The 12,951-nt window shown below is 39.0% G+C and overlaps 1 protein-coding gene across 1 annotated transcript in view; it reads left to right on the top strand.

The window, feature by feature from the left end:
- The window catches only part of CNTNAP2 (contactin associated protein 2), a 1,334,251-nt gene that overhangs the window by 702,713 nt on the left and 618,587 nt on the right, over nt 1-12,951 (top strand). The window contains exon 10 of the mRNA XM_045005260.1: nt 9,038-9,209. Within this exon, the coding sequence (XP_044861195.1) occupies nt 9,038-9,209 (172 nt within the window). The remainder of the gene's footprint in view (nt 1-9,037; nt 9,210-12,951) is intronic.

Raw genomic sequence — 12,951 nt, 5'->3', positions numbered from 1 at the left:
GTTTCCAGAGGGCTATGGCCACTCGCTTCTGCACAGTCAGGGCTGCTCGCATCTGGGTGTCCTGGCGCTTAAGGGCAGGGGACAGCAAGTCACAGAGTTCAAGGAAAGTGCCCTTACGCATCCTGAAGTTTCGCAGCCACTGTGATTCATCCCAGACCTGCAGCACTATGCGGTCCCACCAGTCCGTGCTTGTTTCCCGGGCCCAGAATCGCCATTCCACACCATGAACTTGACCCATTGCCACCATGATCTCCACTGCGCGGCGTACCCTGCTTTGTGAGAGGTCTGCGCCACTCTGTGACTTCCTGTCCTCACCGCGCTGCCGGAGCCTCCTCGCCCGATTTCTCAGCAGCTGACTGTGGAAGAGGTGGACGATAAGGTGCAAGGAGTTGACAACGGCCATAAGTGCAGCGATGATCGCAGCGGGCTCCATGCTCGCAGTGCTGTGGCGTCCGAGCTGTAACCGACCAGAGAAGGGCGCGAACAGATTTCCCGCCGGCGCTTTCAAGGAGAGAGGGCGGGAGTGACGGTTCAATGATGACAGTTACCCAAAACCACCCTCGACACATTTTTTCCCCCAGCAGGCATTGGGGGCTCTACCCAGCATTCCACTGGGCAGCGGGGACTGCGGGAACTGTGGGATAGCTTCCCACAGTGCACCGCTTCCAAAGTCGACGCTGGCCCCGTTACTGTGGACTCAGACAGTCGAATTACTGTATTTAGTGTGGATACACAAATTCAACTTCATAAGGTCGATTCCACAAATTCGCATTAAGTAGATTCGAAATAGTCTTGTAGTGTAGACGTACCCTCAGCTAATACTTGCCCCTCCCAGATGTTGCACATCCTTTCAAATTCTAACACATGTGATTATGTACTTAAATCTGTGATAGCCAGTGAAACTGTGAGTAGGGCTAGCTGCTTAAAGTAATAATTGATCCTCAGACTAGTGTTGTTGAACCAAGTTTCATATTTCAGCAATATTACCAGTAGATCTCTGCTGGATAGAGGCCTGACTGATGATACTGGAATGCAGACTGACCTGACAATTGTCTTTCTGTAAACATTATGTTGTGTGTTGTTTGGAGTTCTTTTTCTTAGGCCAGTTTTGAGATGTAGGCCAGATCTCCTCTTGATACATATATTTTATCTTTTGGGTAAGACTGACTGAGATTCTTTTTCTGGTTTTGTAACCTGTGAGAGAGACATACTTGTATTTTGTGTAAGTTTTGGTTAACATAAGCTGGGTGTACCCTGTGATCTTTCAAATTCAAGGATTATGTAGGTGATCCTTCGGTTTGTCATGACTAGAAAGGGAAGGATGTGTTTTGGTGATTGTCTCTGGCCGGGTTTTAAGAATACTTTTGTAATACCCTGGTATTTAGTTTATGCATTCAATAAAAGTCATGGCTTATCTGCCATTCTCTATTGACATTTATGAGCATCCTTGTTTTGGGATATTCCCAGTAATGGAATGTTATTCTAGTCAAAGATTTCAGTTGGGAAAGATGTTTGGAATTCTACCCTACCAGGTAATATGTCCAAAGGGCTGGACTTGGAAATGCAGCTCAACTATGCACTGCAGAGTTCATAGTGGGGAGTCTTTAAATGACTTCCACTCCCTTTATTTCTGCCACTTGCAAGGCTGGTTCTTCTGCACTGGGCTAATGCAGCTTCTAGTCTAGGTTCTAATTTACACCAAGCTAAAACAGCCACAAAGACCCAAAAACACAGCTGAGGATGACCCCAGCAGTGCCCCTTTTCATCTGGTGACCCTCTCTTTCCTCCGCTATACCAACAGCCTAGGGGTATGAATTTTGTGTTGGCTGTACCTTATTAGAGGATCCCTGGAGTGATTCTTCCCAGTTTTAGCGCCTGATTATGATGTCAGTGTAGTGCAAAATGGCCACAATGTACCAGAGAATGTGGCCCATATTGTGTTCCTGCAGATTAGCAATGATTGCCTTACAGTGTTCATAAGAATTAGACAGAGGTCCAGATTCTTAACTTGGGTAAATCAGCATAAGTTCATTGAAGTCCCAAGTGCTGCTTCTTTTTATCATCAGATAGTTTTCTTCTCTTTTCTTGTTTTTGTGGTTTTTTTGTTCTGCAGAGATGCACTGAGATGAAAAGAGAAGTCACTCAATTCAGTCCTTTTGCAGTTCCTTTAATTGAGCTTCTTTAATGCTGTTATAACAGATAGTTTATAATTTTCCAAGTTTCTGGCCTTGATAGCATATCACACACTGAAGATCTAATTCTGTTTTCAGTTACACAGGTGTAAATGGATTGGATTGCAGTGAATTTGGTTTGGATTTGCACCAGTCTAAAGAGATCAGAGTCTATTTTCCTTTCTACTTTCTATTAACTTGTGTAACTCCAACTGTTGTTTTTTTTCTCTTGAGTACACACACAGCCACACTGAAAAAAATAGTATTTAATTATGCAAAAAAAAAAATAATGGAACATTTTAACTGTGCATAATACCTGCATATATCAGATACAACTTAACTATCATTTAGCCTCTGACTAACATGGTGCTGTCTGAAAAACAAATAATTTAAGACTTTGTTTCTCTCTGACCATTCTGGAGTTCACTGGACCTTTTGATAGAATTGCATTGTCTTTACTTACATTTTATTAGACACCAAGTTGCAGACACCATGGAAATTAAAAACAAAAACAAAAAAACCTATTACTAATCACTGGCAGCTATGAGAACAATCGCTTTGTTTTATTGATCAGTGGTTTCTGTGGGGAGGTGAGCCAATCAGTGCAACTAAAAATACTGAATGCCAGTTAACCTCCTGCATTGTCTAGCTTTGAATCTGACACTTACTCTTTTTGAGGAAGAGACGTATTCCAGGAAAATAGACACCAAATGCCATCTGCACATGAAATCAGCCTGTCATTAATTTACAAATTAAAAATAAATAATATAGAAATAAGCACCCCATAGCAAAGTGTTGACAAAAGGTCTTGAGTGGGGAGAGAGTTTCACAAGAACTTTTGGGGGGGGTCTCTTTGACAAAAAATAGCACTTGCATTACACTTCAAAGGGCAACCTAATTTTTTACATAAAATGCAGAAGGAGTTCTTCTCACATATTCAGAGTGTAATTTTAAATATTGTATTTCATTCTTGGGCCACATCTCAGCTCCGAGTAATACATAAGATATTTGTAATTGTATGTTGAATTTAAGTGTTTGTTTATTCCTCACTATACCATGAATATGAATGTATGTTCCTTAGACTGCCTGGCTTATAAATGTCCTAATTTAAATGGTTCCAGCTATGCTATGAAGTTAGAATATCAGTGATATGGGGGGGACTAACTTTTGTTGACATCTTGGCAGTACTATTGCTTTCCATCTGTTGGTAACTTTCAATCAGCTAAAAGTGACATTTAACCTCAAGGAACCTGAACTAAACCTTCTTTACTGAACCCCAGACTTTGTGAAAATTTAAATCAAGATCAGGACCTGGATCCAGATTTCCAGCTCCTTCCCATTTCGAACAGGCCAGAATAAAACTCTTGACCTAGACTCCCCTGAACTATGGGGAAAATTCGGGTTTATTCCATATCTGACCTCTGCAGCACGAGCCCATCTCTTTTTTTCCCCAAAAGGGTTAGAAACTTACTTTAAAAACAACAAGATACTGAGTGTAGTGTGGTGGTGGTAGTGGGGGGGGGGTAGGAGGGTGAAGCAAAACAAAACAGAATACAGAAAGATCTTGAAAATGATAGAATATGTATCTCTATTAGATTTTCAGTTTGTTTCTGACCATAGCTAACCATTCTTTTAAAGAGTGGATATCCAAATTACAGGTTGTATGCAGTCTAAATATGTATATATTCTTCTTGTCGGAAAGAACATCTATAAAGCATTGTCCAAACAATGTGTGCACTTGTTACTTGGCCTTTCTCAGTGACAGCATTGCTGTCAGTCCTGGTTATAAAACTTGATTTAGTTTTTATTTCAATGTGGACAGGATCAGTAAGTAGATCATGTTCTAATACTGGAAGTCTGGAAGGTGAAAACATTTGTTTTTATTGTCTGTGTTGCAGTAACACTCACAAGGCACTAAATGGTTTCCAGGAATATAGTAAAGCACAGTCCCTGCCGCAAAGAACTGGGATTTTCAAAGTTGCCATAGAGATTTAAATGCCCAAGTGCCAATAAAATTACTGGAACTTGGTCATCTATATCTCCTGGGCAGTCACATAGTCAAAGACGACAAACGCTATATGAAGAATGGAGGAGAGAAATATAACAAAACCTTATGTGCAAGACATATAGATAGATATAGATATGACTGTGTTTTAACCCTCTCCCACACCGTTTGTATGTTTTTGTATAATATATTCTAAATGTCAACTATACACAACTCTCCCTTTACCTTGCTGTTACTAGCTGAAAGTTTCTTGTTGGCATCATGGTAGAAGTGGATCTTGATGTGGGATTTGAATGAAAAGTTGGTCAAACCCTTATGGGCAAGTTGAAGGAGGATATGCAATACATGAAGGGAAGGTGTGAAAATTGCACAACAAAGATGGCTATTGGAGAAGCAGACCTATGGTAAAATACTGAGAGGCCCTTGTGGGTGAGGATTTGTGTATGTAATTACCTTCTTCCACAATTATTATTATCCTTATTATTTATTTGTATTGCAATAACACCTGTAGGCCCCAATCAGGATCAATGTCCATTTATGCTAGGTACTGTACAAACACATAACAAAAAGACAGTCCCTGCTTCAAAGGTTTTACGTGATGAGCAAGCAGCATGGAGAGCAACGAAGTATCAATGAGACGGTTATGATTGTCATCTATTCAAATTTATGGGACTTTGGCAAAAATTAGAATCCAAAATTGATCAAGCCCAAGCATAGAATGTTCTCATGGAAGACTAAAGAAAGTTTGTTTTATGTGGTCAGTTGTACTGACTCTATTGTGATGCTAATGTTTGCAGCTGCTGTGATATAAGACTTTAGCGCACTGAAACTATTTTGGACTACTCCAGCAATGGTTTTGTTAGGAAAATCCAAACCATCTAATACCAATCCTTCTCCAGCAGAGGGCAAAAACTAACAATTTCTTTTTAAAACTCTATTCAGTACAACTGTAGTTGGGCATCTACTAACTAGTGACTTTAGACCACTGCCTCCATTGAGTTTTACCTTGAGTAAGCTGATTGCAAGTGTGCATTTGAATGATTTTCAATCTCAATGAAATACTAAGAATCTGCATTTTCGGACAGCCTTGGCTGTCTTTACAGATGAAGTTACTGAGCAGAAAACAATTTCTGCTTCACTAGAACCACCAGAGGGCAGTCTGAAAAGAATGGGAATTTTGGAGATCCCTGTAGTGAAATCCTTTTGTGCTTTAGTATTACAGTACAATGAAGTCTAACTGTATTAGACATAATAATAATAGTGTTTAAATTAGTCAGACATAAAAACAGCTTCATTATTAATAATTTAGCAATTTTGTTTCTGTTTTTAATCAAGCAGTGAGTTGGTTAACTTTGAGAATGTTTTAAAATGATGCATTTCCTTCCTGAAAATGATTCCGGAATAATACATTATCTGCTGTAGTAGATTGCTGGGCCTAATCATGCAGTCATCACTCAGTCTCTACTGAGGTGAAACTCCTAATGATGTCAATGGGGCATTGCCTGAATAAAGATTGACTATGGGCTGCAGAATTTGACCTGTTGTTTTTATCAGTACTCATCGTGTGATAATTCTTCTTTTGCTAAATTCTTGCATAAATTCTTTCCTTTGTACCGCAAAACATCGCTGACTTCACTGGGCTTGCATTAATTCAGCTAAGGGCAGAGTTTGTCTTTTTTGTTATTAACCTTGGGTTAATTTAATATTGAAAGCAGAGGAGTAATATCACTGGCTTGAGCCAGAGGTAGCCAGGGCATAAAGTGCACCTTGAGAAAGGGGTTGAAGATCCAGAACATTCTACAACTCCACCAGGGTTGCTGAGGAGCCACATTTTAGTGTTGCCTGGGGAAAAGTTTCTGTGATTGGCTCCCCCTCCCCACTTCCCTGCCTCTTAAGGCAGAGAAGCCATTGGGAGCTGCTGAGTTTTGCCCCCTCTCCCCCGCCCTCCTAGGAGCTGAAGCCCTTCTCACATGAGGGGAGGAGAGATGAGGGTGCAGAAAGAGCCCAGCAGCTCAAGGCAACTTTTCCTCCTTCTCCCCTCCTGTGAGTATTGGCTCCTCTGCTTCTCTCCTGCTTTGCAATGCCCATCTTGGAAAAGGGGATGAAAAACAACTGGAGCTGAAGAAAGACCAAAGATGAGGCTGGTGCAAGGGGGGACACTGGAGGCGGCAGAAGTCATGGAGGGGCAAAATTGATTACAGGATAGGCAGATGTGGTGATACTTTCATTTCTGTCAAAAATAGATCCTCCACTTTTAGCACTGGATGCTGTGTGCACAAGCTTCCGCACGCAGCCCTCCATTGCACCTCAAATCTAAACAACCACATGTTCTGCCATAGTAGGTTTTGGGTCCTTGCTAAGGAGAAGTGATACCAATCTTCCGGATAGTTTAATGGTATTAACAAATAGGGAACTAGACTGAAACAGCCCAAAGGTTTTCCTTAACATCAACCACCATTTCAAACCCAGCTGAAGAAACCATCAGGTATCAAGCTTGCATGGCCAAAGCATAGACAGGATGACTTACTTTTTTCTATCTCTAGATTCTATGATTCATCATAGGAATTAGTCCAATCATTTGAGGTGTTGGAAATTTTATCATTGGCTCCAGTTGGAGCAGTATCTGAACATTGTAAGCAGACCAGGATTGTACACAACACTTCTCTCTCTTATTCAACACAACTATTTTTATCTTCATTTTGACCATAAACAAAATAAAGAACAAAATGGACAACACATCCCTAACTACAGAGCTATATTAAAGAGAAGAAACAAGGTTGAGCTATGGGAGTTTGAGCCTAGAAATAAATAATTCAAGGTTCTATTCCCACCTCTGCCACTGTTTTGCTATGCAACATTGTAACAGTCTCTTCTTTTATATGTCTTGTGTTACTGTCATCTGTAAAATCAGGTTAATTATAGTAATGACATATGGATGTTTGAGGCTTGATGAGTTATCCATAGTGCTTTGAGATCCCTGATAGAAAGGGCTACATAAGTACAAAGCAGTCATCATTATTCTATAGCGCCTTTGCAGAGAAAAAAGTTGGTGGTTGTTTTTTTTTCCTTTAAGAATAGAACTAGGTGAAAGGATAAAATGATCAAATATTTTGAGTGTTGATCTCTGGGTATTTTTCAAGGCTTCATCATATTCCTGTATATCTCCGATATGGCATACCCATAATACTTTTTAGAGAGGAACAGATATGAGCTTGTACTATGATCAAGGAAATCTGACAAGGATTCAATCCATGATAGGCAGCACCCTCCCATCTCCAAGGGATTATATATACAATGTTCTTTGATCGATAGGAGAACATGACTAGAACTGTGTAATTTTCACAGCTAGTGTGGGTTTAATGAAAAAGTTTAAAGTTGGCCATTTGGTATGTAAAATATATTAAAAAGTGGAAAACATAGAATTGAAACTTTCTACCAGTGTTTCATTTCTTTACATGAGTAGGGAGGGGAGGAGGGGAACAAAGAGGTGAGGATGGCAACTTGATTGGACTAATCTGGACTGTTCTTGGGCTTTCTAAGGCTATCAAGTAGTATTGAGGGAAAAGGAGAAGGAAACCACAGGGGGACAAATCCTTAGCTGGTGTAAATAAGCATAGTTCCTTTGAAGTAAACAGAACAATACTGATTTACATCAGCTGAAGATCTGGGCCTTTATTTCTTTAAGAATGTATGGAATAATTTCTAATGCCTTCACAAAGTATTGTTTGGTTGATCCTGGCTGTTAAAATGTGTGTTTAGGAAATATGAAGTAGCCCTGTAATAATTGCCTTTCCCCTCCCTGAAATAAAATACAACTGCAATCATGAGCAGTTGTTTCCTCCACATCCAATTGTTATACCCAAAGGAATAATTTTCCCTGTAAAAATATATTTTTGCTATATCACAGGCTGTCAAGTAGGCTCCACTTTGATGAAAAAAGGAACTACTTTCAGAATACAACCATTGTAACCTCAAAGGCTTTGTGTAGATTGTTGCAGGGGGGGAGTGGTCCTTTTAGTGTCCTTGCCCTGGGAGGTTTGGAGAAGGGAGATGGTCAGGAACAGGTGAGGCATTACCTGAGTAGATGGGTGGACCAGTAGGGCTCAGGTAAACTATTGGCCCCTATGCACCTGGAGGAGGGTATATAAACCTTGCCCCTCCAGCTTGAAGTCCCTCTCATACCTGCATTCTCACCTCTTTGATTAGTATAAGATTTGGGGTTTGGGGCTGCTGTTGGCATTGCACTAGTCACCTTTTTGGGATTAGGAAGAACTTTATTTGCCTTACTGCCAGATTGGGGTGGGTTTCACAGCTGATCAGGGACTTGGTTGGGTCGGTCAGGTAGTACTGTGGTTCAAGACCTGACAATTTTTCAGGTGACAGGTGTCTAGTACAGGTACTCATTCCATAGGGGGTCAGGTTCCCTAAGAAATCAGAGCTGGAAGTGGATTTAGGAGGAAGACATCCCCTGAAGAAACTGGGGAATAGGGTTAGGGTTCCTATGTTAGGTACAGAGAAGATTAAACCCTCTTTCCCCAGCCCTTTAACCCTCAGAGCAGGAGAGGGTGGTTGATCCCAGCAACATGCTGAGGACCAGCTGTCCAAGGGTAAAGGCAGCCCTCCACCAAATGGAAACATTGAAGGAAGGAATCATGATCTGCACTGTACAAGTTATTACTGGACAATTCCCAGATGAGTTAGTAGAGTTTGCAGCTTAATTAAACTACATCCCTTGCATTCTGTCTTTCTTCCCACATGGCCAGGACACTGTCTTTGGTAACAGGAAAAGTGCAGCTTTCAGTTTTAGTAGTGTGTGTCATCCACTGAAGTTAACAATGCTCTTGCTTTCTCTGCTCCACAGGGTTCCTTCCACAAACAAATGACTCAAATCGTTCCCTGCTCCAGCTCTCATTCCAAGGATGCATGCAGTTTATTCATGTGGATGATCAACTGGTGGATTTGCATGCAGTGGAGCAAGGCAAACTGGGAAGCTTTGCCAATGTCAGCATTGATATGTGTGCCATTATTGACAGGTAAGTAAGGGAGTAACCGTTGACAACAACAGAGTTTAAAACTGCAGATTCTGAAAACACACAGTGATATGGGGGGGGGGGGCTCCTTTTTCCTAAAAGCCATGTGGTTCACAGGGCCTCTGTGTGGCCCTTATTGTCTGTTTGGATAGGTTATTACTATTAGAAATGTAGCTGGAGAAGGTAACGTCATATAGTGGATTCTGGTTTATTTGAACACTTAACTGTTTCAGAGAAAAATCTGTGAAAGTTATCTTGGTTTTGAGTCAAACTTTTAAAATCCTATTCTAAGTACGGTGGGGTATATGAGAAATATAGATGTCCCAAGGAAATTGCACTCAGAATCCTGCAGGCAGCAGAGTTATTTGTGAAGCTGTGAGGAGACTCCATTTTGTAGGACTTCATACTGTAGTGGGGTGGAGTTATTTGTGAAGTTTTTAGGGAAGTCTGAGGAATGGATGTTATCTCTTTTATAACATAGTTTTTGTTCTTCTGGCTTGCCATTTGGTGACTATAATATAAATCCAAATTTTACTAAATTTAAAGAGAAATAAAGATCCCGTTAGTCCAGCAGAGCCAAAATCTGTTAACCTTCTGGGCTACTGCACACCTTACCTATTTCTCCAAGCTTTTCCCGAGGGATGGTTTGAGTTGGGGACTGCAGAATTTTTAGCAGGGTTTTGATGTGTTCATTGGTCATAGTAGACTATAATGTAATGTGGTAAATAATTTGTACATGTGCTTAGCATTTTAGATAGGACCATTTTTTAGAAAATGAAAAATAAAGAATGGGTACCTGTGGAATTCTACTTTTCAGTAAACAAACTATTGGATACATTACAGTTCATTGTACTGGAAAAGTGTAAGTGTGAATAGTCCATAAAGATTTACTTCTGTTTCCCAAATAGAATAAAAGAACCAGTTAGTGTCAGGCCACAAGAGCAAAAATACTAGATGATTTAGAGGGACTAAATCAGTGTGCTGGCACCTTACAGAAACAAGCAATTTCATCCCCAAGGTGAATAAATTGAATCTTGAGATCCAGTATGCTGTGGATGAGCAGTCTCTTGGAACTTGGCTGTAATATGAGGCTTTCCTCGGAGCACTTAGTTCCTCTGAGGAAGATAATGGTGCACATCCCCACACATGTGCATGTAATAAATACAAAAGCTTTGCTAGAATAACGCAGGTTCTAGCACAAAGTAACAAAGTGAGTTTATAATTAAGGCAGATGCTTACTCTGAACCCAGATCTTTCAAGCACTTAAGTATGTTCATTTTTATCGCTATCTGTGTAAAAACATTTCCCTTCTTCCTGTTCCCTAGTGAAATAAGGAAAGGGAGCAATGTCCAACATAACCCAGCTATCTTGTACCCTAATGGAAATGGCTTTGATTTTCTGCATGCATTTAGCTCAGTTGCCAGGGTGGATAAAAACCGATACTCTTTTCTACAAAAAAAAAATAAAATTTAAAAACAGATTTTTTCATTTAAATTAAATAAAGGTTTATCTTTTAACATATATTGTCAATTTCAAATCATTTTAAGCCTTAAACATATTATAATCTTTTAAAATCATTTAAATAAAATACAAAAATAATTAGTAAATGTTGCCAAGTTTTAAAGAAAGCCAAACCATGGCAGTCACTGGTTAAGCATCTAGAACCAGAGTCTGTGGAAGTGCTAAGCCAGCTTTTAACAACAGTAGTCTCTGCTGCAGGTGCAGAGAGAATATCTTCATTTCATTTTATTCAACTAGTTCAGTTCAATGACTAGTTCATTCAAAGTTAAGAAACAGATTGGGAGCTGAAGAAGCAAGAAAGCTTGTTTTCCTCCTCCAGTGAATATGAATAAAAACAAGGTGTGAGAGGGTGAAATTTCTAGATAGAAAATCTTGAAGGATATGGTAACCAGAAATAATCAGCTCAATTAATTTACTTCAGATAATGCTTCATTTGTTTAATAAATCAGTGAATTTTAAATGCAAAACATGGATAAACTGTTTTTATTCATCCAGCTCATTTAAGTTCTAAATAGAATGCTGTTTTATGCATTTTAAACTGAATTTGAATCTCCATCCAGAGTTTAACACACAAATCATAGGTTAAAAAAAAATCTGGTAAATAAGTAAAGTGTATCATTCACCATTTTGTAACATAAAGTAAAAGTTAAGAATTTGAAGAAATGTAAGCTTATCTATAGAATTGCTTAAATAAATATTTATAGATATAGTGTATCCTCCAGCTTAGCAAAAAAAACTTCAAGAAATTTAGTGTTCAGCCTATATTTGGCTGCAAACCAACATGATTTGATGGTTTACTAATTAATGAAAACCAACCTTTTAAAAGAAAATTACTAAAAAGTACAGATTCAAAACATTAATAAGATCAATTATTTAAATCAAGGTTTCCTGCTGATTTAAATCATGATTAAAATCAGCAACTTAAATTGCTTTGATTTAAATCAATCCACCCTGATAATTGTTAGTCTGCTGTGAAACTGAGGCTGCTTATATAATTTTGCTTTTACAATTTTGCACAGCTTCCAGGAAACAAATGCTTTGTCCATTTCTTTTCCAGTAATATCCTAACAGAATTACAAAGTGACAGCAGATATCCTGAAAAAGAAAAGGAAATAAGATATATGCTTTTTGGACTTTCAAACAGCCTCATTTTCCTTGTTAGCACATAAGAAATATGTATGTTCTAGAGTTGGAAAACCATTTTAATTATATTTTTAATAGATCTGAAATGTATCTGTGCTTTCAAATATAGCCCTTCATAGTTTGAGTTGATTTGTTTTGGTTTTTGAGTGTGTGATTTTTGGAAATAAATCTAACCCCTGAAGAAAAGGATGTGAAGAGATCTGTAGCTGAGACTTTTGGGAGGGAGGGGTTTGTTTTTATTTTTTTTTGTGTCCCCCAAGCTGGTGCATCTACACACTGGTTTATAGATGGATGGTGATTTCATTTACCAGTGTAAATAAATAACTCCTCTGAAATCAGTAGAATTACACTGGGATGAAATGATTGTGAAATCAGAATCAGGCCGTTACACTGTAAACTGGAGGAAAGAAAAATAATTTAGTAATAGAAAAACATTGGGGGAAGGAAGTCAAATGATTTTTTGGAAAATACAATGTAAGGTTTCATGTGTATGGGGATATATTACTGACATTTGACCATGGTGGTGATAGTGACTGTGACATACTCAGGGAGACTAGAGGAGCTATAAAAATAAAAACTCAATAATGATGGGGGGGTTCAACTATCCCCATATTGACTGGGTACATGTCACCTCAGGATGGGATGCAGAGATAAAGTTTCTTGACACTTTAAATGACTGCTTTTTGGAGCAGCTAGACCTGGAACCCACAAGAGGACAGGAAATTCTTGATTTAGTCCTAATTGAAGCACAGGATCTGGTCCAAGAAGTGATTATAGCTTGACCACTTGGTAATAGTGACCATAACATAATAAATTTTAACATCCCTGTGGCAGGGAAAACACCACCGCAGCCCAACACTATAGCATTTCATTTTAGAAAGGGGGACTACACAAAAATGAGGAAGTTAGTTAAATAGAAATTAAAAGGTATAGTGCCAAAAGTGAAATCCTTGCAAGCTGCATGGAAACTTTTTAAAGACACCATAATAGAGGCTCAATTTAAATGTATACCCAAATTAAAAAACATAGTAAGAGAACCAAAAAAGTGCCACTGTGGCTAACCAACAAAGTAAAAGAAGCG

This window comes from Mauremys mutica, chromosome 2 (genome assembly GCF_020497125.1).
Source record: "Mauremys mutica isolate MM-2020 ecotype Southern chromosome 2, ASM2049712v1, whole genome shotgun sequence".
NCBI lineage: Eukaryota > Metazoa > Chordata > Testudines > Geoemydidae > Mauremys > Mauremys mutica.
The sequence above is the reverse complement of the archived record's forward strand: the minus strand, read 5'-3'. Positions and strand labels throughout refer to the sequence as shown.